A 22,987-nucleotide genomic window follows, 5' to 3' on the forward strand; every position below is an offset into this window, starting at 1 on the left:
ACTTCTATTCAAATGTCTATCAATCTATAGAAGTGTATATATTTTGTTTTAACTTTGTTTTGGGAATTACTGGCTGGTGTTGTAGAAGTTAAAGTGGATGTAAACCCTCACCTATACCCAGTGACGTGAAAACCCTTAGATGATACAGAGATTAAACAAATCTCCCTACATAACTTTTACATGTATATCTGCTGTCTTCAGCTTTATATACTGTTTAGAAAGTGCACATTGTGTTAGATTTTCTCTTCCTGGTTAGCACTGCAGTGAAGCCTGAGTGTACAGCCAAGACAGCTGATTGGAGGAAAGGCACACACCCCCCTCTCCTCATTGGTAGAGACTTTCAGATATGTTTGTTGAATAGTTCAGGGCTCTGCTAAGCTATTTATAGCATCTTCCCCAACACAAAACTCCAGCTGATTTTATTATTTGTGACCAGAACTTGTCAGAAGTTATCCAGCTGATAACAGGAGACAGCCACAGGACACAGTGCTTTGAAGAGAGATAAGAAAAAACACTGCAGATATATGTGCCCAGCCCAAATTTCATGAATCGGGTTTACATCCACTTTAAAGCGGGGGTCCACCTATCTATCGTTTTTTTTTTTTTGGAGTTAATTCACAAACTTTTATTCTCATGATTATCTACTCACATGTTCTGTGTAATAAGTCCGCCTGTGTCCGATTTCGTTGTAAAGAATAACTTATAAAATTCACTGAAGGCGGTTTCCATCTTCATTGTGGGCATTTGAAGCCCACAAGCATGCATTTCCTGGATGCGGTGAATGCTGTGCTCCCAGCATTGACTGAGATGTTGTGATGACGCTGTTGCACAATGCATGCTGGGAAGCCTGAGACTAGCTCCCAGGGGACTGAGGGAGGTCTGGGAGAGGCTAGAAACACGCCTACTCCCATGGGAGGAAAACCAGGAAGTGCTAAGAAGATTAGGAAAAAAAAAAGGTATTTACGGCAATTTAAATTTTTTTACACAGCATGTCAGCATCTAGGCAAGGAAGAGAATGCACAGAGATAATGTTCAAAATTTGGGTGGAACCCCGCTTTAAAGATTTTCTGCTGTGTCATGTCGCCCCCTAGTAGGGGACTTGCCTCCCTTTGAGAGTTGATATGCTGTATACAGGGGAGGACCGGATCTTAGGGAAAGTCCAGACATGGGAGTAGTGTGGTGAGGAGCAGCTGCCACTATGTGATTGCCAGAGCACTGGACTAACATTTTAAGGGGACCTAGTCACAGGTTCCTAGTCACAGGTTCCCACCAGGATGGATTTTAAGTCTCATTACTGGAGAAAGACATTTTTTTATACAAGGTACAGGCCACACCACAAAAAATGGGATAGCACAGCCAGTTGCACAGCCAAAGGCATTGTAATGCAGCTTATGGACAGTTCTGTAACTAGGAGTGCCACGTACTACCTGAGGATGTACAGTATATTGCCAAAAGTATTAAGGCATCTGCCTTTACATGCACATGAATGTTTGACCATTCTTCCAGAAGCGCATTTGTGAGGTCAGGTACTGATGTTGGATGAGAAGGCCTGGCTCGCAGTCTCCACTCTAATTCATCCCAAAGGTGTTCTATCGGGTTGAGGTCAGGTTCATGTCTTTATGGACCTTATTTTGTGCACTGGTCAAAATGATTTGGTGGATGGGGGATTATGGTGTGGGGTTGTTTTTCAGGGGTTGGGCTTGGCCCCTTTCACGCACCTCACTGAGCGGCAGGGTCTCTATCATAGAGCCCACTGCAGAACAGAACGTCCTTAGTGACCGAGCCTGCAGCCACAAAATGCAAGGCTTTGTGAGATGAGGTGAGGTGGCTGACCGCTTTGCCTTTTGGCCGGACAAGGTTAACAGTACATCGTACTGTGTCATTAATTGCTGGTGGAGTCAAGTCAATGTTCTGTATTAATTTTCTTAAAATGACTTTGTAGTCAGTGCCAGGACAGGAGTCACTGTTGGGACAAAAGACAAAATCCTGTGTGGGGCTCTAAAGTGTTGTATGGGCCTCCGGACAGAGAGTGTTGTGTACCCACACCACCTGGGTGGTCTCCTGGCTGTACAGATTGGCGAGTTGTGGCGTGATTGGCTCTTTCAAACTATATTTGAACATAGACATGGATATTTGGATGCTTTAGATGGGCTGTTTTGTGGTAATATTCTGCTATATCTATTATCTTGCAGGCTCTCCTGCCTGATTAGACATAATGATGTATTGATAATGTAATTCTTTATCAATTGTTTATCAGAGGTGAGGCTGCCTTATCTCCATTGATGTTGCCTTGTATGGCTCAGCTTATTGAATTTCTATCTGAATGCAACCTTAATCGCTTTTCTGATTTGGATATTGGCCGCAAGTCTTGTATATAGAGTTATTTAGATACTCAGTAAGTGTCTATGCCTTATTCCTTTTGTATCCCTTTCTATTATGGTTGGCTATTCTGTGTAGTAATTGTTGCCACTTGTTTTTGATCATTATAGCCTCTTGTTTATACTACATGTATGTTGGAACCTAGCCCATCCGGCTTATCCTTTCGTTTTGGTCCCCCCCCCCAGGACGATTCTTCCTTCTTATTTGTGTGTGTGTGTCTCAGTGCAGACAAGGTGAACACAATTTCAGTTTGGCACACCACCTTTGAGTCCAATGGATCTTGTTTTAATCATTTTTATCTCTATGTATGTGATAACACAATGTATGGAAACATGATGTGTTCTTTTTTTGTTTCAATATAGTGAGACCTGTTTGTCTCAAATTACCCCTGACGAAGACAACCAGCGAAACGCATTGACACACAGGGGCTCACTCATCCTATATGGTGTAACAACTTACTTTTTTAAGTATCATGTCCATATTGTCTATATTTTACACATATGTCTATATATGTTTTTAAGCTCTATATTTTTTTGCTTGAAATTTTTTATTGTATTGTACCAATTTTTTATACCTCATGCTGTCTTGATTGCATTTAAAGTCCAAATCAAAAGGTCTTTCCCCTTTTCCTTTTTTACCCACACTAAAGTAACGTCTACTGTATATTGCACCTGACCTGTAGTTCCACAGTAGCCCCTAGGGGGTGACCTACTTGTCTATCTATCATACTAGTACAGTGGAACCTTGGTTTACGAGTAACGCGGTTAAGAAGCTTTTTGAAAGACGAGCAACTTTTGTTTAATTCTGACTCGGTTTGCTTGTGTTTTCTCACAAAACTAGCATAATTCAATCTAATGGGCAGTGCAGTACCGCATTTGGCCAGAGGTGCGGGGGCACCAGGGACACTCGGAACGGTTTGGAGTCCTTTGGAAATACTCGTAATGACTCAGAAACACTCCGTTTCCGAGCCTTTCCGAGTTTAGCCGAGCTGTCCCCAAGTATTTCCGAGGCTCTCCGGCGCCCCCCACCTCTGGCCACATGCGGTATTGCATGTAATAGAAGTCAATGCGGAACGGATTATCTTCGTTTCCATTTACTTCTATGGGGAAACTCGCTTTGATATGCGAGTGCTTTGGATTACAAGCATTCTCCTGGAACGGATTATGCTCGTAATCCAAGGTTCCACTGTATCTTCTCCTGCAATCTACCAATCTTTAAACTACATAACACAAAAACTGCAATATATTTCTCTTAGAATTCTACCAATACTTTCCTTATGCTGGGCACACATCAATATGAAGCCCGCAGAGCATTGCAACCATTATTAATGTATCTCAGGGTATTGCACAGGCTCCTGCATTTCTTTACCCCCAGCCCCAGGTCTGTATGAAGTGCAATGGACAACAAGCGGGGTGAGATCAGTGCTCCATTGAGATTTGTGAGTTACTGGGACTTGTAGGCTTCCCTTTCACAGATCTCTAATTGAAATATATACACGATTCCTGTAAACTAGGTGGAGGGTGGGCCTGCTCTAGTCACATGATCAGTTCTAAAAGAGTAGTCTCTCAGTAAATTGGGGATCAAATCATATGACCAAACAGGACAATTCAGGGGGTGATCTTTACACATACGGTATGCAAAACACTGCTGGTTGGTTGCATGGTTGAATTTTTTTGTCAGCTTTAGGAAACCACACATTGAAAGAAGAAAGTCACCCAGCGCACAACAATGCTGGGTCTGCACAGTTAGTTCAAAAAATATATATATATACATCTCTGTATATATGGGCGGTATTAGTCCTTAGTATGGTGGTAGTAGTCCATGCCAACTTCAGGTGTGTAACTAACTGTTCAGGTGCCAGCCACCCCCAGAGCATATCCAGAAGAACTCTGAGAATGCAAAAAGAGGAAAGGAGGGAGGCGCACCTAAGTGTAGTATTAGAATATACGTTTGATGCATAAAGTAATGCACTTACATAAAAGCAGAAATCAAGGGCATATCTGTGTGAAAGACGTCCTCCCTATACCGAGGTCGGCCCTCCGGGTGACGTACTTTCTCTCCGTGCCGTCCACGCTAGGCTGCCTGGATCCTCTCCCTTTCCTGGTTTGGAATCAGCGCCCTACACAGTTCCTGACAAGATCTAGACGCCTGACACGATCAGGGCGCCTGACACGATCTGGACGCACCCCTCGAGGAGGACGTCTTTCACACAGATATGCCCTTGATTTCTGCTTTTATGTAAGTGCATTACACATGCTATTCTAATACTACACTTAGGTGTGCCTCCCTCCTTTCCCCTTTTAGGAAACCACACATGAGTTAAAAGGAAAGGTAATTTTTAATAAAATGAAATGATATGGCTCATGACATTGCAGACATTATATACATACATTTTTAGCAAGAGTTATGCAACTCTATAAAAAGAAAAGCATCAGTGTCGTGTATTGCAACCCATCTACTTCTCTTTATTCTGCCCTGTTCTGTACAGTACTATAAAAGATAAAATGGTAACTGATTTTGGAACAACAAAAGCAGTAGATCAAACATTTTCAAGACCCTTGTTTTTGAGGTTCTTACCTGACGATTTTTTTTTTTAGGATTTGACTGCTTTAGAAGCTTATGGTCTTCATCATCTTCCCAGGTAGAGTCGTATTCTGAGTCCCACACTGGTTCATCATAACTCCAGGAATAACCACGGCCAGACATCCTTCCAATATCCCAGAATAATCAGAGACTATAAGATTGAAATAGCAAATTAGAAGCCACTTCTGCTCAGCACTCCATGGCTGTCATTGGTTGGGGTAAGAAAAAGACAAAAGCACGGCTCCTAATGCCTCCATGTGATGGTATGTGCACTAAATGTCTTACAAAATAAAACACAGGGATACTTCTGTTATGTGAATGCTCAACACCAACATATAAATAGAAGCAATACCACATTTTTGTTTTAGATTTTTCACATAAAAAAGTGATTTTGGACATTGTTGTGGAAATGTTATTAAGATGCATTTAATATGTATTGTCACAGTGTCTCCCAGTGTTAGTTCTCCTGCAGCCCGGTCTAAAGAGCGGACTGTGGCAGACTGACGCCGGTTGAGACCCGTTTGGTAGTGGAAAGCTTCCTGAGGTTGAAGAGAAGTGTTTGCAGAGTGGGGATATGTCCGCCAGCGAAGGGCCCCTGTGCAATGCACAGACGATCATCTGGGGGAGGGGGGTGTTCACTCAGAGAAGACATTATCGGTTATGGGGGGGATGTACTCTCGTGTCTCTCTGTGTGTCTGATCAGCACGTTGAGGGGCTTCGGTGTGTTCCTGCAGATAATCTCCCATCCTCAGGAATGGTAGAATAATATGCGTTCTCTGAACAATGCAGAATAAGGATTCACACCAATGGTAAAAACGGGAGTCTTTGTGTGCGTTGTGGTCGGGGGCTATGTTCATGATTTCAAGGCCAGCCATGTGGCTTTCTTTGTCTTACTGGAGAGCACAGCTTAGGAGGTACAAGGGGGCGGGGAATCATACACACTGCCCCTTCACAGACACACCCAGAACTTCCCCTACTCATTGTTCATTGGTTGAGATTTGTATAACTCCTCCTGTTTGCCTGTGCTTGATTGGCTGATTGTGAAGCCATCAATCTCCATTGTTAAGTATGCTAAATAAATAAAACACAGGCTCCAGAAACAAGTCGGCCTGTGGAGCTAAGGATGTGAGGACGGTGGTTATGTCCGTTTTACTCGGGAAACAGGGGTCTACTAAGATCCATTATACCAGAAGGCTGACAGGGCGCTTTATTAGCGCAGGAGACATGGATTACGCGTAGCGTATAGTGCAATTTCCACATCAACATTGACAAGTTTCCCTGGTTAGGACCATGAAAGGACCCAATGCAACACCATAGCTGTATAATGTACATCACTGATCATCTTCCATGTGCTAATTTTCATCCAACACATTTCCTGGAACAAGGTCCACTTTTCCAAGGATGTACATGCAGCCTAAGTGATCAACATCTTATTATAAAGCTGACATATCATATAAGTTACAAGCATACCCACATTACTTGACTATTATTTGATATACAGTAAACACCAGCCATTCTCAACCAGGGTTCCTCCAATGGTGGCCAGGGGTTCCTTGACCTGTGGCTGATTGGCCTACCATTTGATGGCGTTTGCATAGTTTCAGGGCCAGTGCCACTTTCCATTTTTCCCACTGACCCCAATAAAATCGATATTATTAAGGGTACCCCGAGACCCAAATTTTTTTTTAGGGGTTGCTCTGGAGTAAATAAGGTTGAAAAAGGTTGGTATAAACTTATCAAAATAGAGACCTCATGTTATTACTCTTTTTCTTTGAAATTCTGGTCTTTGCAATATCTGTTAAGAGAATAAAAGATATGCAAAAAGTGAATCATTCCCCCTGACTCCCCATTAGAGCCCTTGCACACTGGGGCGGTTTGCAGGCGCTATTGCGCTAATAATAGCGCCTGCAAACTGACCTGAAAGTGCCACTGCTTTCATTCCAGTGTGCAAGCCCCGAGGGCTTGCACACTGGAGCGATGCGCTGGCAGGACGGTAAAAAAAGTCCTGCTAGCAGCATCTTCGGAGCGGTGAAGGAGCGGTGTGTATACCGCTCCTTTACCGCTCCTGCCCATTGAAATCAATGGGACGGCGCGGCTATACCGCCGGCAAAGCGCCTCTGCAGAGGCGCTTTGCGGTGGTATTTAACCCTTTCTCGGCCGCTAGCGGGGCGGTTTTACGGTAAAACGCCGCTAATAATAGCAGCGTTTTACCGCCGACGCCGCCCCCCGCCCCAGTGTGCAAGGGCTCTTACTCTTTATTTAATTTGTCTCAACAGAAATAGGCCATTTAAGTAGGTAACTAAGAAATTAATGGGTTTATTTCTTCCGGGTTTAATACTTTAATGAGATTTTAGGGATTGAGTTTACGTACACTTCATTTATCTAATATATATTACTTCTGTACTTCCAGATATGGGGGAACATGTGAAATCCCCCACCCCCAGCCGTCTCAAAATGTAATGCTTGGTCCCCGAGCAGCCAATCACCATGCTGACTTGCTGTCACATGGGAAGAGTGCACAAACTTGTGTAATGCTGGCCATACACTATACCAAAAATTGGCTGAAATTCGGTCATTTGGCCAGTTCGTTCGTTTTTCGGGCAGTTAATGGGCACAAAATCGATAATCGTTGGGACAATTTTGAGCAGAAAAAAAATAAAGTTTGGACATTTTCTGTCAAACAAACGATAAATTGAAAAGGTTAATGTGTTTCCCGTCCGAACTGTTTGCACTAGGTATATGTAAAAAAAAAACGAACAAAAAATTGATTCATTTATGTGCACTGAACGATTTATCGGTCATTACATGATGGATGGCACTACTCGTTTGATCTCACGGCCGAATGTTCGTTTTTCGAAAATGGGTTCGGCTGATTTCTCGTATAGTGTATGGCCAGCATAAGTTTCGACTTACTCAGAAGATTTTAGCTTACACTAGAAAGGGCGTGGGGGTGGGGGTGTTGGGTCAAGGAAGTGAGAGAGCATAAGGAAGTGAAAGTGTAAGTCTCCAGGCAAAACCTTTTCTTAGTTTTCGATAGAATGAGGAAGGGTTTGACCCTCTTTCAATGTTTTATTGCTGCCTGTGTCACCATTAGGGAGAGTAACCTCTTTATTTATACTGGTGACCATAATCACCAAAATAGAAACTGAGGGGAAATCCAAAATTTTAGAGTTGTCCCCAGAACAAGCAACAGAAGGAAATCTTCCAATAGGGACATCTTTTTTGGGTCTAAGTCTAATGCCGCGTACACACGAGCAGATTTTCCGCCAGAAAAATCTTGGATGGTTTTTCCGACGGAATTCCGCTCAAGCTTGGCTTGCACACAAACACGGTCACACAAAAGTTCGCTGAACTTTCGGCCGTCAAGAACGCGGTGACGTACAACACTACGACAAGCCGACAAAATGAAGTTCAAGGCTTCTGAGCATGCGTCGAATTGTTTCCGAGCATGCGTAGGAATTTTGCGCGTCAGAATCGCATTTTCAGGTAGGAACTTTTTCCGACCGAAAAATTGAGCACATGCTCTCAATCTTTTGCTGGCGGAAATTCGGCCAGCAAAAGTCCGATGGAGCATACACACGATCACATTTTTCTACCCAAAGCTCTCATCGGTCTTTTGCTGGCCGAATTTCTGATCGTGTGCACAGGGCATTAGAAGGGAATTCCCCTCTCCTCTAACAGTGGAAAGGTGTCCTTGGATACTATTATAAAAATGCTGACAACTGTGGCAGTGAAAATATGTACAATGAAAGTGAAACATGTACAGTGAAAATATGTACAAAAAAATGTTTTCCTGTCTTGTAATTGTGAAAGGCTTCCTTTTTTAATAAAAAGTTTTTGCATTTTACAAGGTAAAATTCACATAGCAATATACTGTATAGTATTATAATTAGCAGCACTCCTACCTGTTATCCGGTGACACCCAGTAAGCCCAACACTTGTCCCACAATGTGGGTCCTTTGCTGTCCCTGTAAGTTGAAGAGAACAAACTTTTAATCGCCTGATTCAGGCTCAGCACAGTTATACTAAATTCAAGTTTCACTTTCTTTTATGATCTATGCAGTTTATAGAAAACTATCATTATATAACCAGCGTTCTGCAAGCACTCAGCCTCCCAAAATAGAAGAATCCAAATGGATCCTTTTTTCCTATAGCAAGCAGATCCTTACTTTTATTTTCCAGCCTGCAGTGGCAACATGGAAGGTAGACGATGACTGATGACTCCATGACTTCTAATGCCAATAGTACTTACCGTATTTCAAGCCCACAGTGTATATTTTGGAATGGCCTTTGTGCAGTAATGAATATAAAACTAATTAGACAATTCCTTTCATTGATAGGACTAAAATAAATTATCTGATTGGTATCCATTTGCATAACATTGTTACATAAAAGTTAGGGTGAAAAAAACTACAAAAAAAATAAATTTGAGCTCTAAACATCCTGTGTGTGTGTCGCAGAAGACAAGCACCACACAACTCGCACACGCGCAGTAGGAAACCGGCTGTGAAGCCGCAAGGCTCCACTGCCGTTTTCACTTAGTTAGAATGGCGGCACCTGCACCCAATCCGATGAACGGATTGGCCTTGGGGGGGGGGGGGGCCCGACATCACGGACTCCTTGGACAGGTAAGTGTCCTTATTAAAAATCAGCAGCTACAGTGTTTGTAGCTGCTGACTTTAAAAAATAAATAAATGTTTGTGGCTGGAACTCTGCTTTAAGTACGGATCAGTGCTTAGAGCAGTGGACTTCAAACTGTGGCCCAGGGGCTGGATGCGGCCCTTTGCTTGCTTTTATCAGGTCCTTGGGGCATTATCCCCCCCCACTGTCAGCAATGACGGGCCACTATTTCTCCCATTGATACCAATGACGGGGCACTATTTCTCCAACTGACACCAACAATTGGGCACTATTCCTCCCACTGACACCAATGATGGGGCACTATTCCTTCCACTGACTCCAACGATAGGACACTATTCCTCCCATTGATACCAATGATGGAGCACTGTTCCTCCCGTTGACACCAATGATGTATTACTATTCCTCCCACTGACACCAATGATGTATTACTATTCCTCCAATTCATACCAATAAATGGGACACCATTACTGCCCCTAATACCAATGATGGGGCATTGTTTACTCCCACTGACGTCAGGACATTTTCTAATCCCACTGGCCACCCTAAAGTTTGATGGACAGTAACCTGGCCCTTTGCCCAGAAAGTTCAGGGACCCCTAGCTTAGAGGGTCTGGATAAAGACACAACAGAATCTGGACAGACTACTTACAGCAACATCCAAAAATAGGCTCAAATCAGATACCCTTTTTTTTTTTTGCATTCTTCAATTATAAGTTCTCAAATTACAAAGCAGAAGTAAGGAAACAAACAAGACAAATATTACAATCCACTGCATAGTCGTTAAAGTCTTATATGGTATAAGCTATAGTAGTTATCCAGAAAGCATTTTACATAATGGGAGTTGTACAAGGGTTCCCTAAAGATGGAGGGAAAGCCAAGCAGAGAACAGACCGGGGGTCCCTAAAACGGGATGATAAAACCATAAGTATTGGCAGTGGAGATCCAAGGTCCCGTACCAGGAGGGGGTGATAAAATACATCCAACTTTACAGATTGCGTAGTAAAAGGGAACCTAATGCTTACTATGCAATGGTTAAGGCGAGTAGTTACCGAAGGACAAGAAGGGGGAACTAAAGGTGGTATTTAAATTGGGATTTATTGTGTAACTTGTATTAGGATATTTAAGAGGGGAATGGGGTTACATAGGAGGCAGAGAAAAGAAGAAGCGGGTGGGGGAAGGATAAGAGGGAGAAGGGTGGAGGTGCCACCTGCAGGGGGCACACAGGCAGAACAAGGGGATGGGAGGTAAGATGGTATTGCAGAGGGGCCCATAATCTCCAGCAGTCCACCCACAGCATAGCTTTGACATCAGCAAATTCAGGCAGCTAATAGTTGTTTAAATTCTTCCGTGCATGTAAATTCAATCCAGTAACACCAAATATTTCTGAATTTGATATGTGTGTGTGTTCTTTATGAAACTTGTGAGAAAATCATATACAGTTGTGCTCATAAGTTTGCATGCCCTGGCAGCATTTATGATTTCTTCAGATAATATGAATGATAACACAAAAACTTTTCTTTCACTGATGGTTAGTGTTTGGCTGAAGCCATTTATTATCAATCAACTGCTCTTTTTAAATCATAATCACAACAGAAACTACCCAAATGACACTGATCAAAAGTTTACATACCCCAGTTCCTACTACCGTGTATTGCCCCCTTTAACATCAATGACAGCTTAAAGTCTTTTGTGGTATTTGTGGATGAGGCTCTTTATCTTCTCAGATGGTAAAGCTGCCCATTCCTCTTGGCAAAAAGCCTCCAGTTCCTGTAAGGTAAGGTCAGGAGACTGAGATGGCAACTCCAGAACCTTCACTTTTTTCTGCTGTAACCAATGACAGGTGGACTTGGCCTTGTGTTTTGGATCATTGGAATGTCCAAGTACGTCCCATGCGCAGCTTCCTGGCTGATGAATGCAAATGTTCCTCCGGTATTTTTTGATAACATACTGCATTCATCTTTCCAACAATTTTGACCAAATTTCCTGTGCCTTTGTAGCTCACACATCCCCAAAACATCAGCGATCCACATCCGTACCTTTCATCATAGGCCTTGTTGACTGCTCTCCAAATGTAGTGTTTATGGTTGTGGCCAAAAAGCTCAATTTTGGTCTCATCACTCCAAATGACTTTGTGCCAGAAGGTTTGTGGCTCGTCTCTGTGCTGTTTGGCGTATTGTAAGTGAGATACTTTGTGGCATTTGCGTAGTAATGGCTTTCTTCTGGCGACTCGACCATGCAGCCCATCTTTCTTTAAGTGCCTCCTTATTGTGCATCTTAAAACAGCCACACCACATGTTTTCAGAGAGTCCTGTATTTCACCTGAGGGTATTTCTGGGTTTTTATTTGCATCCCGAATAATTTTCCTGGCAGCTGTGGATGAAATTTTAGTTGGTCTACCTGACCATGGGTTGGTTTCAACAGAACCCCTCATTTTCCACTTCTTGATTAGAATTTGAACACTGCTGATTGGCATTCTCAATACCTTGGATATCTTTTTATATCCCTTTCCTGTTTTATACAGTTCAACTACCTTTTCCCGCAGATCCTTTGACAATTCTTTTGCTTTCCCCATGACTCAGAATCCAGAAACGTCAGTGCAGCACTGGATGGTGGATGAAAGATGCAAGGGTCTCTCAGGAGTCCAGAAACTTATTGACCTTTTATACACACACACACTAATTACTAATGCGCAGTACCAACCACTACGGAGCCGCCGAAAATAGCCAAACATAAACAGCTGTGAGTCAGCTGTACACCGCACCTGCGCAATGAACATGACATTGTGCCAGACGCTGCCACACACTCCTGATGCTCGTGCTACTCTGCAAGGGGCGGGTGTATTACTGTTATATTGTGTAAGCTGATAACTTAGGGTGGTTTTAACAATACACTACACGTCTTTGCGGGACGTGTTTAAAAAAATGAAGGGCGGGTTTTGCAATCTTGATGGGCGATTTCAATACTTGCCAGTCGTGCAAACCCGCCCATCAACATTGCAAAATCCGCCCTTCATTTCTTTAAACACGCTCCGCAAACAGCTCTGCCCATTAATTTAAAACTCGGCCTCTTCTGTAGCCATCCGCACCTTACACGATATCATAGTAATACACCCGCCCCTCGCAGAGTAGCATGAGCATCAGGAGCGTGCGGCAGCATCTGGAACAATGTCGTGGTCATTGCGCAGGCGCCGTGTACAGCCGACTCACAGCTGTTCAGCTTCGGCTATTTTCGGCGGCTCAGTTGTGGTTTGTACTGCGCAAGCGCTGCACCATACAGGGGGGGTCATTATCCGCCGGGGGGACCTTTCTCGGCAGAACACCGGGTGAGCAGTCACATGAGCGGAATGTATTTTACAGTCACAATGAGGAATTAGGTATGAAGCTGGATATTTTTTACAAGAGAAAAAACAAACAAACAAACAAAGAAATCCAGAGCAGGGCCTGTCTGCTGACAACGTGGTCACAACCTAAAACTGGCACACCAATGTTTCGCTGACCTCCCACTTTTGACAGAATCAGCAGTTCTGTGTAGGTCATTGAGGGCTAAAAATTCCTTTTCTGAGGTGGTTACCATGTTGGGTGAAGATATGGGAGAAGCACAGGATTTTCTGCCCACGTCTAATAAAATCAGAACCTTTGGTAAATACATGTGCCAACACCCACTGGGCTAAACTTACATAGCCGCACTGCCCATTCCAACAGAGGCCTCAATGTGAATATGTCACTGCACAACAGTTAAATTACCATTCATGAATACACAGCCTTGAATGAAGAGACAAATGGGTTTGTGCTCTACTTACACCTCTGTGCTGACAGTTCCCTGGCTTCCCCATTTGCACATTCCACTGTGTTAACTCCTAGTGTGCTGGAAGGTGCAAACGGGGAAGGCAGGGAACTGTCAGCACAGAGACAGTACAGGGAACTTCACAGGACTGTTTGTCAGCTGTGGATGCTAATCCCTCCTGATAGCAGCAGTGTGTGAATTCCTGTACCCTGAAGAGCACCGGATTAGTGCACTTTTTAAGGGAGTGAGGTTATTTTTAATTCAAAGCAGAGTTCCAGTCAATTTTTTGTTTATTAAAAGTCAGCAGCTACAAAAAAGTGTATCTTCTGACTTTTAATAAAAAGACACTCACCTGTCCCACAATCCAGCGACGGGGCCACCCAAACCCTCCCTTCTCTCTCCATGCCTGTCCACAGCGCTGGCAATACTACTGTCGGCATCCGGCTGTGAAAGCTTGCAGCTTCACAGCCGGGTGCGCATGTCTCACTGCACTGTCATGCATAGCCGGGCAATCTTTTGGGACTTGTGATGTGTCCCAGAAGATTGCAGGGAGAGAGGGGCTGCCTAGGCAGCCCAAGCGGAAACGGGAGCTCGTCGGTAATCGCGATGCATCGCCGAATCGAATCGTTGACCGGATAATCATAGTCGAATCGTGAGACCAGTGAAGATGCGCACCTCTAATTGCGACATGCTACCCCATACTAAACATGAGTATGGAGGGTCTTGCTGGGGGGTCTTAAAGCTCAACTCCATGTACCATAAAGAGATAAAAACAGAATTTCCAAGCAACTTTGCAAAAAACAAAACAAAACAAAACACAACCGCACAGCTCTAGCTGCAGTAAACACCTCCCCTCTGGTGCTGTCGTCCAGTTGAGATCTAATTAAAGGGCAAGTCTATTTACATGCTCTATCAGAACACAGCAAAAGACAAATGTTTAAAAACCTTTCCAACTCCACCTATAAGTCAGACGTTGGGCTCAGAACACGCTCTGGTTTTACTCACCTCTCTTATTCGGTGACACCCAAAGCAGAATTTCACTTTTCAACTGGAAATCTCCGGTGATAAAAAGTTTTCTCCGGCAACGTCCAGGAGAAAAACGAGACAAAGTGTAACTCGGGAACCAGTTACGCCACAATGTATCGGCTCTCCAAGTTTCACTTTCTATTCCTATATTTGTAACTTAAAGGACACTCCCACAGTCAGCAGTCTGGGGTACTAACCACGCCCAGATTTTTTCACTCCATTTATTGCCCAAAGCTAAGGATATAAAGGGATCTCCTGGGGATTTTGAAGTACAACCTTCATACAGTATAGAAGGGCACTAACCTGATAGTTTCTCGGTTTTGTAAGAACCGTAGATGGTAGGGAATATAGATAGATGGGCTATGTGTATTTTTTAAATGAGTCTTATGATGAAATAAAGATATAAATGTTATAAGAAATATATTTATACCTCTTGTTCCCTAATCCCAATGACCAGATGGGGTGAGACCTCCCATGTCAACATACCCAATGCTGATGAGGATTTTATTTGTTAACTTTTTGGACTATACATAGTCAGCTTCTATTTACTTGTCACACCTAGTAGATACAATCTGGTCTACGTGCATTACTGCCCTTACATTTCTTTTTACATTCATTTTCTTTTCTGCTTTTCTTTGTGTCCCTTAAAATTTTATTTATTTTTTTATTTTACATTGTTCATGGTTTAATCTGTTAAAAGGCAATGTGAGAGATACATTTGTGCACCATTTTATCTTTTTCCTTAATAGCAATGATTATCTCTGTGCCTATATGACTTGTATTTACCTGTTATACTTCAATAAAACGTTTGTAAAAAAAAAAAAAAAAAGAAATATATACATTACTGTCAAATCAAAGGTCATTCTCCAATATTGAAGCACTTGACCTCCGGAATTTTTACCCCCTCCCCCCCCTTCTTGACCACTTTATTTTAACTGACAATTGCGCAGATATGCAATGCAGTACCAAAATAAAATTGATGTAATTTTTTACCCACAAATAGAGCTTTATTTTCGTGGTTGTATGGTTATTTGACCACCTCTCCATTTTTTTTTGCGCTATAAACAAAAAAAAACTGACATTTTGAAAAAAAAAAAAAAAAGTTTTACTTTCTGCTATAAAACATATCCAATAAATAAAATCTAATTTGTAGGTACTGAAAACATCTCCTAAACCTGCACAGCTTAGGAGATATTTACCACATACGCTTGTTATGACGTCATCGGCGCATGAGCACTGAAGAAGCAGCTCGCTCGTGCCATTTCTTCAGCAGCCGTGCTGTGGCTGGCGGCTCCCGCATGCATGTGCCGGAGTAACATCATCATGGCTCCAGCCAATTACAGCGCCGGAGACTGCAAACCCGGAAACATGTCGCTGGTCAAAGCGGTGTGCGGGGGCCACTGCAACAGCTTCGATCTAAAGTAAGTATTTCATAATGAGCTAGTATGTGATTCATACTCATTATACCTTTTCCTTACAGGCTTTTTTTTTGGGGGGGGGTTTACAACCACTTTAACCACTTGCTAACCAGCTCACATACATTTACTGTGGCAGGACGGCTCTCCTGCACAAACCGATGTACCTGTACGTCGGTCTGTGCAAGGAGGATAACGACCGCGGAAGCCGTGGACTCAATGTCCACCGGCGACTCGCGATCGATGTGTGCAGAGGCAGAACGGGGAACTGCGATTCTCCATTCTGCCAGATGACATGTCAGAGATGTTCTGTTCCCAGTGATCAGGAACAGTGATCTCTGTCATGTCCCAGGCAGCCCATCCCCCTTACAGTTAAAACACACACTAGGGAACACACTTAACCCCTTGATCGCCCCTAGTGTTAACCCCTTCCCTGCCAGTGTCATTTGTACATTGATCAGTGCATTTTTTAGCACTGATCACTCTAATAATGTCACTGGTCCCCAAAAAGTGTCATTTGGGGTCAGATTTGTCCGCCGCAATGTCGCAATCCCACAAAAAAAAAAAAAAAAAAATCGCAGATCTCTGCCATTACCAATAAAAAAATAAATAAAAGTCAATAAATCTATCCTGTAGTTTGTAGACGTGATCGCTTTTGCGCAAACCAATCAATATACGCCTATTGTGATTTTTTTTTTTTTTTTACCAAAAATATGTAGAAGATTATATATCGGCCTAAACTGATGAGTAAATGTGTTTTTTTATATATTTGTTTGGGATATGCATTATAGCAGAACGTAAAAAAAATTCTTTTTTTGTTTATAGTGCAAAAAATAAAAACCGCAGAGGTGATCAAATACCACCAAAAGAAAGCTCTATTTGTGGGTAAAAAAGAAGGTCAATTTTGTTTGGGTACAACATTGCACAACCGCACAATTGTCAGTTAAAGCGACGCAGTGCCGAATCGCAAAAAATGGCCCGGTCATTAAGGGGGCAAATCCTTGCGGAGCTGAACTTTACCAATTTATCAATTAACTGTAGTAGAGGTACTAACCTTGGGGGTAGTGCTGGACCCGGATGCAGCCACTGGGTCAGTTTGAGCGGGTGCTCCATCCTCAGGGGTGTCCTCAGTCTCCATAACGAGGAGGACTTGAGCCAGGCAGGAGAACGATCTGTAGCTGCTGAACGCTGTGCGCTTGTAGTGCTGCAATCCTAGCAGCACATCTCCAGCAGCGTGACATACCGAGCTGGTCCTTTAAATGAAAAAGATTCTGCGACCGAAACTGCGCCACGCAACTTCCCATTCCGGCGCCATCTTGCCGCGTCACCAGAAGTGCTTCATCTAACGCCATCTTGGTACACCCCAAAAGGAGAAATACACGAGGAAGCGCTCCTCCGAACCCCCAGGTACTCAGACGCCGGACAACCACGCTGGGGGGTAGCAGTTGCAAATGTCTCCACAAAGGCAACTAACCACAAAAGAGGGGGCCTTTTTCAGACTGCAAAAACAGCAAATACTGCAGACATGGTCACAACCGGTCTGAGTATTACTGAAAAAAGGGGGGCCCCGCTAACCACAGTCACCAGACCTAAAGAAAAAAAAACAAACATAAAGGGTGTGTTCTCCTGGTGGTCTGGAAACACAAAACAACTGAGAGTCAGAGGAGAGGGGGGGCCTTTTAAATTGTGTCTGGTTTGTTTCCTGTAGAAGGTGGAGCCAATCATCTCCGAAGTAGCTGTCCTGGAAGATGAAGGGGGAAACCTAGTTGTCACAGGTTATGGAACAAGAAAACACTGCGCTACTAGACTAAAGCTAATAAGAGCTGCAGTTCAAATGTGCAATACACAATAATGGGATAAAAACAAAGAAAAAACTGCGCTAAACCCTCATACCATGTGTAAAGGTATATATGAAAAGACACCAAATTGATTGTGGAAATATATGTGAATCCTCTAAAGATTAAATAAGATAACATACAAATCAAAAATGGACAATCAATATTGTATAATAAAAGTCACAAAAGTACAAAATAGTGAAACATGAACAAAAAAAGTCCCAGGACCGAAAAGGAAATCTTCTAAAAAGATGGGAAGAGTCCCCAGTTGGCTCTTATAGGGATTAGTGTATGAAAGTGAAAAGTGAAAACGACACCCCTTGCAGTGATCCTCCACCTTTAAAAATACATGCTTACCAGATAGTAAGCTCAATAAGCTTGTAGATTAACCAAGGGCCGGATAACCAGCAAGTATTGGAACATCCCTCAAAGTGGACTTTTTGCTTCTAAAGTCAGAATAGCAAGAGGCCAGAGGCCAAGATAAGATCAACACATAAAACTTAGGCTGTATATAAAGAGCAACAAATGACACCATGAAACTACATGAGCAATGCACATCTAATGCAGGTGAAAAACACAAGGTGCAGGTGACCTGGGTTGTGGCAACCGCCTCTTGCCCCATGCATGTCCGTGGTACATTGATTGAGTGATGTCCTGATGCTGCTGGATGCCCGAATACAAGGTCCTATACAAACCTGGTTTGCCTGTCATCTGCCACGTCAACAGAGGGATGTTCCAATACTTGCTGGTTATCCGGCCCTTGGTTTATCTACAAGCTTATTGAGCTTACTATCTGGTAAGCATGTATTTTTAAAGGTGGAGGATCACTGCAAGGGGTGTCGTTTTCACTTTCCACTTTCATACACTAATCCCTATAAGAGCCAACTGGGGACTCTTCCCATCTTTTTAGAAGATTTCCTTTTCGTTCCTGGGACTTTTTTTGTTCATGTTTCACTATTTTGTGCTTTCGGCACTTTTGTGACTTTTATTATACAGTATTGATTGTCCATTTTTGATTTGTATGTTATCTTATTTAATCTTTAGAGGATTCACGTATATTTTCACAATCAATTTGGTGTCTTTTCATATATGCCTTTACACATGGTATGAGGGTTTAGCGCAGTTTTTTCTTTGTTTTTATCCCATAGTTGTCACAGGTACCCAGTACCTCTCCTGGTGCTGCTTGAACCCCCGGAAGGAAGTTCACCTCTCCCCCCTGCCTCCCAGGTCCCAGAAGATTGCCCAGCCCTTCACAACGCGCAGTGCACACCCGGCTGTGAAGCCACAGCCGGGCGCCCACAGTGACAATGCCGGCGCCGCAGAGAGGTGGGGGAGAGGAGCGAGGCTTCGGGCGGCCGCATCTCTGGACCATGGGACAGGTGATTAAAGAAAGTGAGGGTGTGAAGACGCAGTTGCAGTTGCTGCTACTGACGACTCCTGTCTTAACCCCCCTAGAAATTAGAAAAAGTGGGACTATTCCGGTACTCAGATATTGGTGTATCGTAATTGATGTAAGGATAAGTTAAAAAAATCTTGTAAAAATTTACAAATTTTAATCAAAAACAGAATAAAATTACAGTTACAATTACAATTGCAGTTATAAACAAAATCACTCCATATCATCATAGAAGGGAAATACCACACTAACAAAGCAAGAGTGATTTTGTTTATAACTGCAATTGTAATTATAACTGTAATTTTATTCTGTTTTTGATTAAAATTTATAAATTTTTACAAGATTTTTTAACTTATCCTTACATCAATTACGATACACCAATATCTGAGTACCGGAATAGTCCCACTTTTTCTAATTTCTAGGGGGGTTAAGACAGGAGTCGTCAGTAGCAGCAACTGCGACTGCGTCTTCACACCCTCACTTTCTTTAATCAGGATGTTTTGGGATGATGGTACCTTTATCTACTATTAACTATTTGTAACTTAGGCCGCGATATATTTTTCTACCATGGGACAGGTGAGTGTCTGTTTATTAAAAGTCAGCAGCTACACTTTTTGTAGCTGCTGACTTTTAAATGGGTGGAACTCCGCTTTAAGCTCAATGCGTCTAGAGCAGGGATAGGCAATTAGCGGACCTCCAGCTGTTGCAAAACTACAAGTCCCATAATGCCTCTGTCTCTGGGTGCTATGCTTGTGGCTGTCAGTGTCTTGCTATGCCTCATGGGACTTGTAGTTCTGCAACAGCTGGAGGTCCGCTAATTGCATATCCCTGGTCTAGAGGATCTCAGGTCTCAGTAAAAACCTTAGTTAACCTTAGTTAACGGTAACGGTATTTCTACGAGTCTTTCAGGACAGCACCTGGAGAGAGCGCAGCTCCACCCACTTTCCCAGGAAACACTGCAGTCAATTTTCTTTATAGACCGGACACTTCCACCATGGCCTCAGTTGTTTTAGAGTACCTCCAGCCATGCTGAAATTAGATAAGCAGAACATAGCAATAACACCACATTTTATAATACTTTAGAGTGGGTCATCGGTGCTGTCCTGAAGGACTCGTAAAGTCTAACTAAGGTTTGCTCACCTCGTCTTTCAGGACAGCACCTGGAGATGATAAAAGAGTACTTACTCAAGGGTGGGACCACCGCCTGTAGGAATTTTCTGCCAAAGGACTGCTCTAATGCAGAGAGCAAATCCAACCTGTAATGGCAGGTAAAAGTGAAGAAGCTTGTCCACGTAGCCGCCTTGCAGATCTGTCCAGGAGAAGCCCCTGCCCATTCCGCCCAGGATGCTGCTACTGCCCTGGTTGAATGGGCCCACACTCCTGCAGGAGGATCTACCCCTGAAGCTTTATAGGCTTCATTGAAGGACATTTGTAGCCACCTACATGCGCAGTAGGAAACAGGCAGTGAAGCCGCAAGGCTCCACTGCCGGTTTACCTTAGTTAAGATGGAGGCGCTGGCCTACCTCTGGTTAGTGCCTTAAAAATTCTAATAATAAGCGGATCCTGGGATAATTGTCTCTCCAGGAACACCGAAAGAGCAGCAATTTGCACCTTTAGGCTGCTAGTCGCCAACCCTTTTTCCATTCCTTTGTGTAGGAATTCCAACACGGAAACAACTGCCTAAATTTGCCTAAAAACAAAAAATAGTGCTGTGCTGTTAAGTAATGCTGACTAGTATGCTAATAAACTAAAAAGAGCATATGTAGTAGAAACACCTAGTAATACTACATAGACAAAGAACAATGAACGTGCAAATAAGCCAATATATCAAAGTGTACTGTGCATATCACTAAAAAAACTTGATATAATAATCAATAAAATTAAATTAAAATGTCCTCCGAACAGCAACGAATGGTCCTCTGAAGAGTGATAAATAAAAAAAATGTAAAAAGTGCAATATACAAAAATAAAGTGACTATCTTTCTTCTGTGCAAAAAGGAGAAGGTGAAGTGCAGCATGATTTTTGCTGGTGACAACCTCCTCAATACACTTCTGTGCATGTGCGTCCAATTTAGATTTGTGGTGCGGGGTGATGGCCCAAAAGTGATGGCCTCTTCCTGAAAATGGATGGCCTCTTACCTCACGGCTGTAAGAAGTGTGTCCACCAGTGTCCGCTCCTGCAGATCAGGCAACCTCTGCCTCGTGGTGTCTGCTAGCAGGGAATGCTGGGTCTCCTCTAGGGACCGCCCCCTAGCTTCCAGACAGGCTGGCGTCTGTGAAACTAATAAGCAGGCCCCTCCGCTGGTGTGCTGCTGTAACCCCTTGTTAGATGAACTGAAGTTAGCAGGCATGCCAATACTAGCAGTACTTGCCCAGGCGGTCACTCGGCACCGACTGTGCCCGAGCAACTGAAAACTAATGACCACTGACTTTTCCGGTGGTTGCCAGTAGCAACAATAAAGTTTGTAACCAACGCCTCACTGAAGGGATCACTTGTAGCACAGTCCCGCCCGCAGGCACCGCAGGCTTACCCCGATCACCCCGGGCAACAGCAGGCACACTTTACTGTTTAAAGCAGGAGTTTGAAGCATAAGTTCATGATGTCCAGCATTAGCAGAACGCTGGACATATTTGTAATCCAAGGTTAGACATCCAGTAATAGCTAGTAGTAATGACTAGTAATAGTCAGTGGTGGCATCCCTGTAGGTCCTGGGCGGACATCCACGGGATGGGGGGTTCTGCGCTCATAAACAATCAGCACAGACCCCCCCCTGTCGACAGCCGATCGGCTCTCCTCTACTCGTGTCTGTCAGACACGAGTGAGGAAAAGCTGATAAACGGCTCTTCCTGTTTACATCGTGATCAGCCATGATTGGACACGGCTGATCACGTGGTAAAGAGTCTCCGTTAGAGACCCTTTACCTAGATCCAAGTTGCGGTGTGTCAGACTGACACACCACAACAACGATCGCTGCGATGTGCGCCCCCGGCGGCTTGTTATCCTGATCACATCATATGACGTCCGGTCAGGACGCTCCTCCTGTACACTCCCCATGTGTAGGATCTTCCTACACATGGGGTCACTGCTGCTCCCTCTCCTTGTGCAGGCTGACTGGTATTGTCTCCACCCCCTTCTGTAGTTTTCACTTTCAATCGTTTTTATTGAAAGGGATTTTTCAGAGTTACATACAGTATTGATCATTATAACCATGAATTAGTTTACATAAGATGAAGAGTGCTACATAATCATCATTACTTATAACAGGTTTATGTTATGAATGTTCATTTAGAGGGGGTGCGCAGTTCACATACTTTCCTCTTCTTGTTCGGAAAGGAGAGAAGAGAGCTAAAAAGGGGGAAAGGGAGGAGAATCAGTAAAGAGGGGAATGAACAAGAATATCTAGGGATTATATACTTTCAAGTGATTGTAAAGATTTTGGGTTTTTTTTTGCTCAATTGGCTTGAGATCAGGTGATTGACTCGACCATTGCAGAATATTCCACTTATTTTCCTTCAAAAGCTCCTGGGTTGCTTTACTGGTGTGTTTTGGATCATGAACCCACTGAATTTGCTTTTGTGAAGTCTTCTCTTGATTGTAGACTTTGACAATGATACGCCCACCTCCTGGAGAGTGTGCTTCACTTGTCTGGGTGTTGTGAATGGGTTTTTCTTTACCATAGAGAGGATCCTGCCATCATCCACCACTGTTGTCTCCCGTGGACGTCCAGGCCTTTTTATGTTGCTGAGCTCACCAGTGCGTTCTTCTTTCCTCAGAATGTACCAAATCATTGATTTGGCCACTCCCAATGTTGCTGCTATCTCTCGGTTGGATTTGTTTAGTATTTGAAGCCTTACAATTACCTGTTTCACTTGCATGTACAGCTCCTTTGAACGCATGATGTAGGTTCACAGCAATAGATTCCATATGCA

The 22,987-nt window shown here is 43.3% G+C and overlaps 1 protein-coding gene across 3 annotated transcripts in view; it reads right to left on the bottom strand.

Moving 5' to 3' along the window:
- Positions 1–14,552, bottom strand: part of LOC141114043 (uncharacterized) — a 64,646-nt gene extending 50,094 nt beyond the window's left edge. The window contains exons 1-3 of one of the 3 annotated variants that reach the window (XM_073607489.1): positions 14,391–14,552; positions 8,868–8,930; positions 4,957–5,113 (exon numbers count right to left, since the gene is read on the bottom strand). In XM_073607489.1, coding sequence (XP_073463590.1) covers positions 4,957–5,085 — 129 coding nt within the window. In that variant the 5' untranslated portion in view covers positions 5,086–5,113; positions 8,868–8,930; positions 14,391–14,552. Of the gene's footprint in view, positions 1–649; positions 4,599–4,956; positions 5,114–8,867; positions 8,931–14,390 lie in introns of those variants that run through there. The other 2 variants (XM_073607490.1, XM_073607491.1) reach the window with 2 other exon arrangements.
- Positions 14,553–22,987: the final 8,435 nt, after the last annotated feature.

This window comes from Aquarana catesbeiana, linkage group LG12 (assembly GCF_042186555.1).
Source record: "Aquarana catesbeiana isolate 2022-GZ linkage group LG12, ASM4218655v1, whole genome shotgun sequence".
Lineage (NCBI taxonomy): Eukaryota > Metazoa > Chordata > Amphibia > Anura > Ranidae > Aquarana > Aquarana catesbeiana.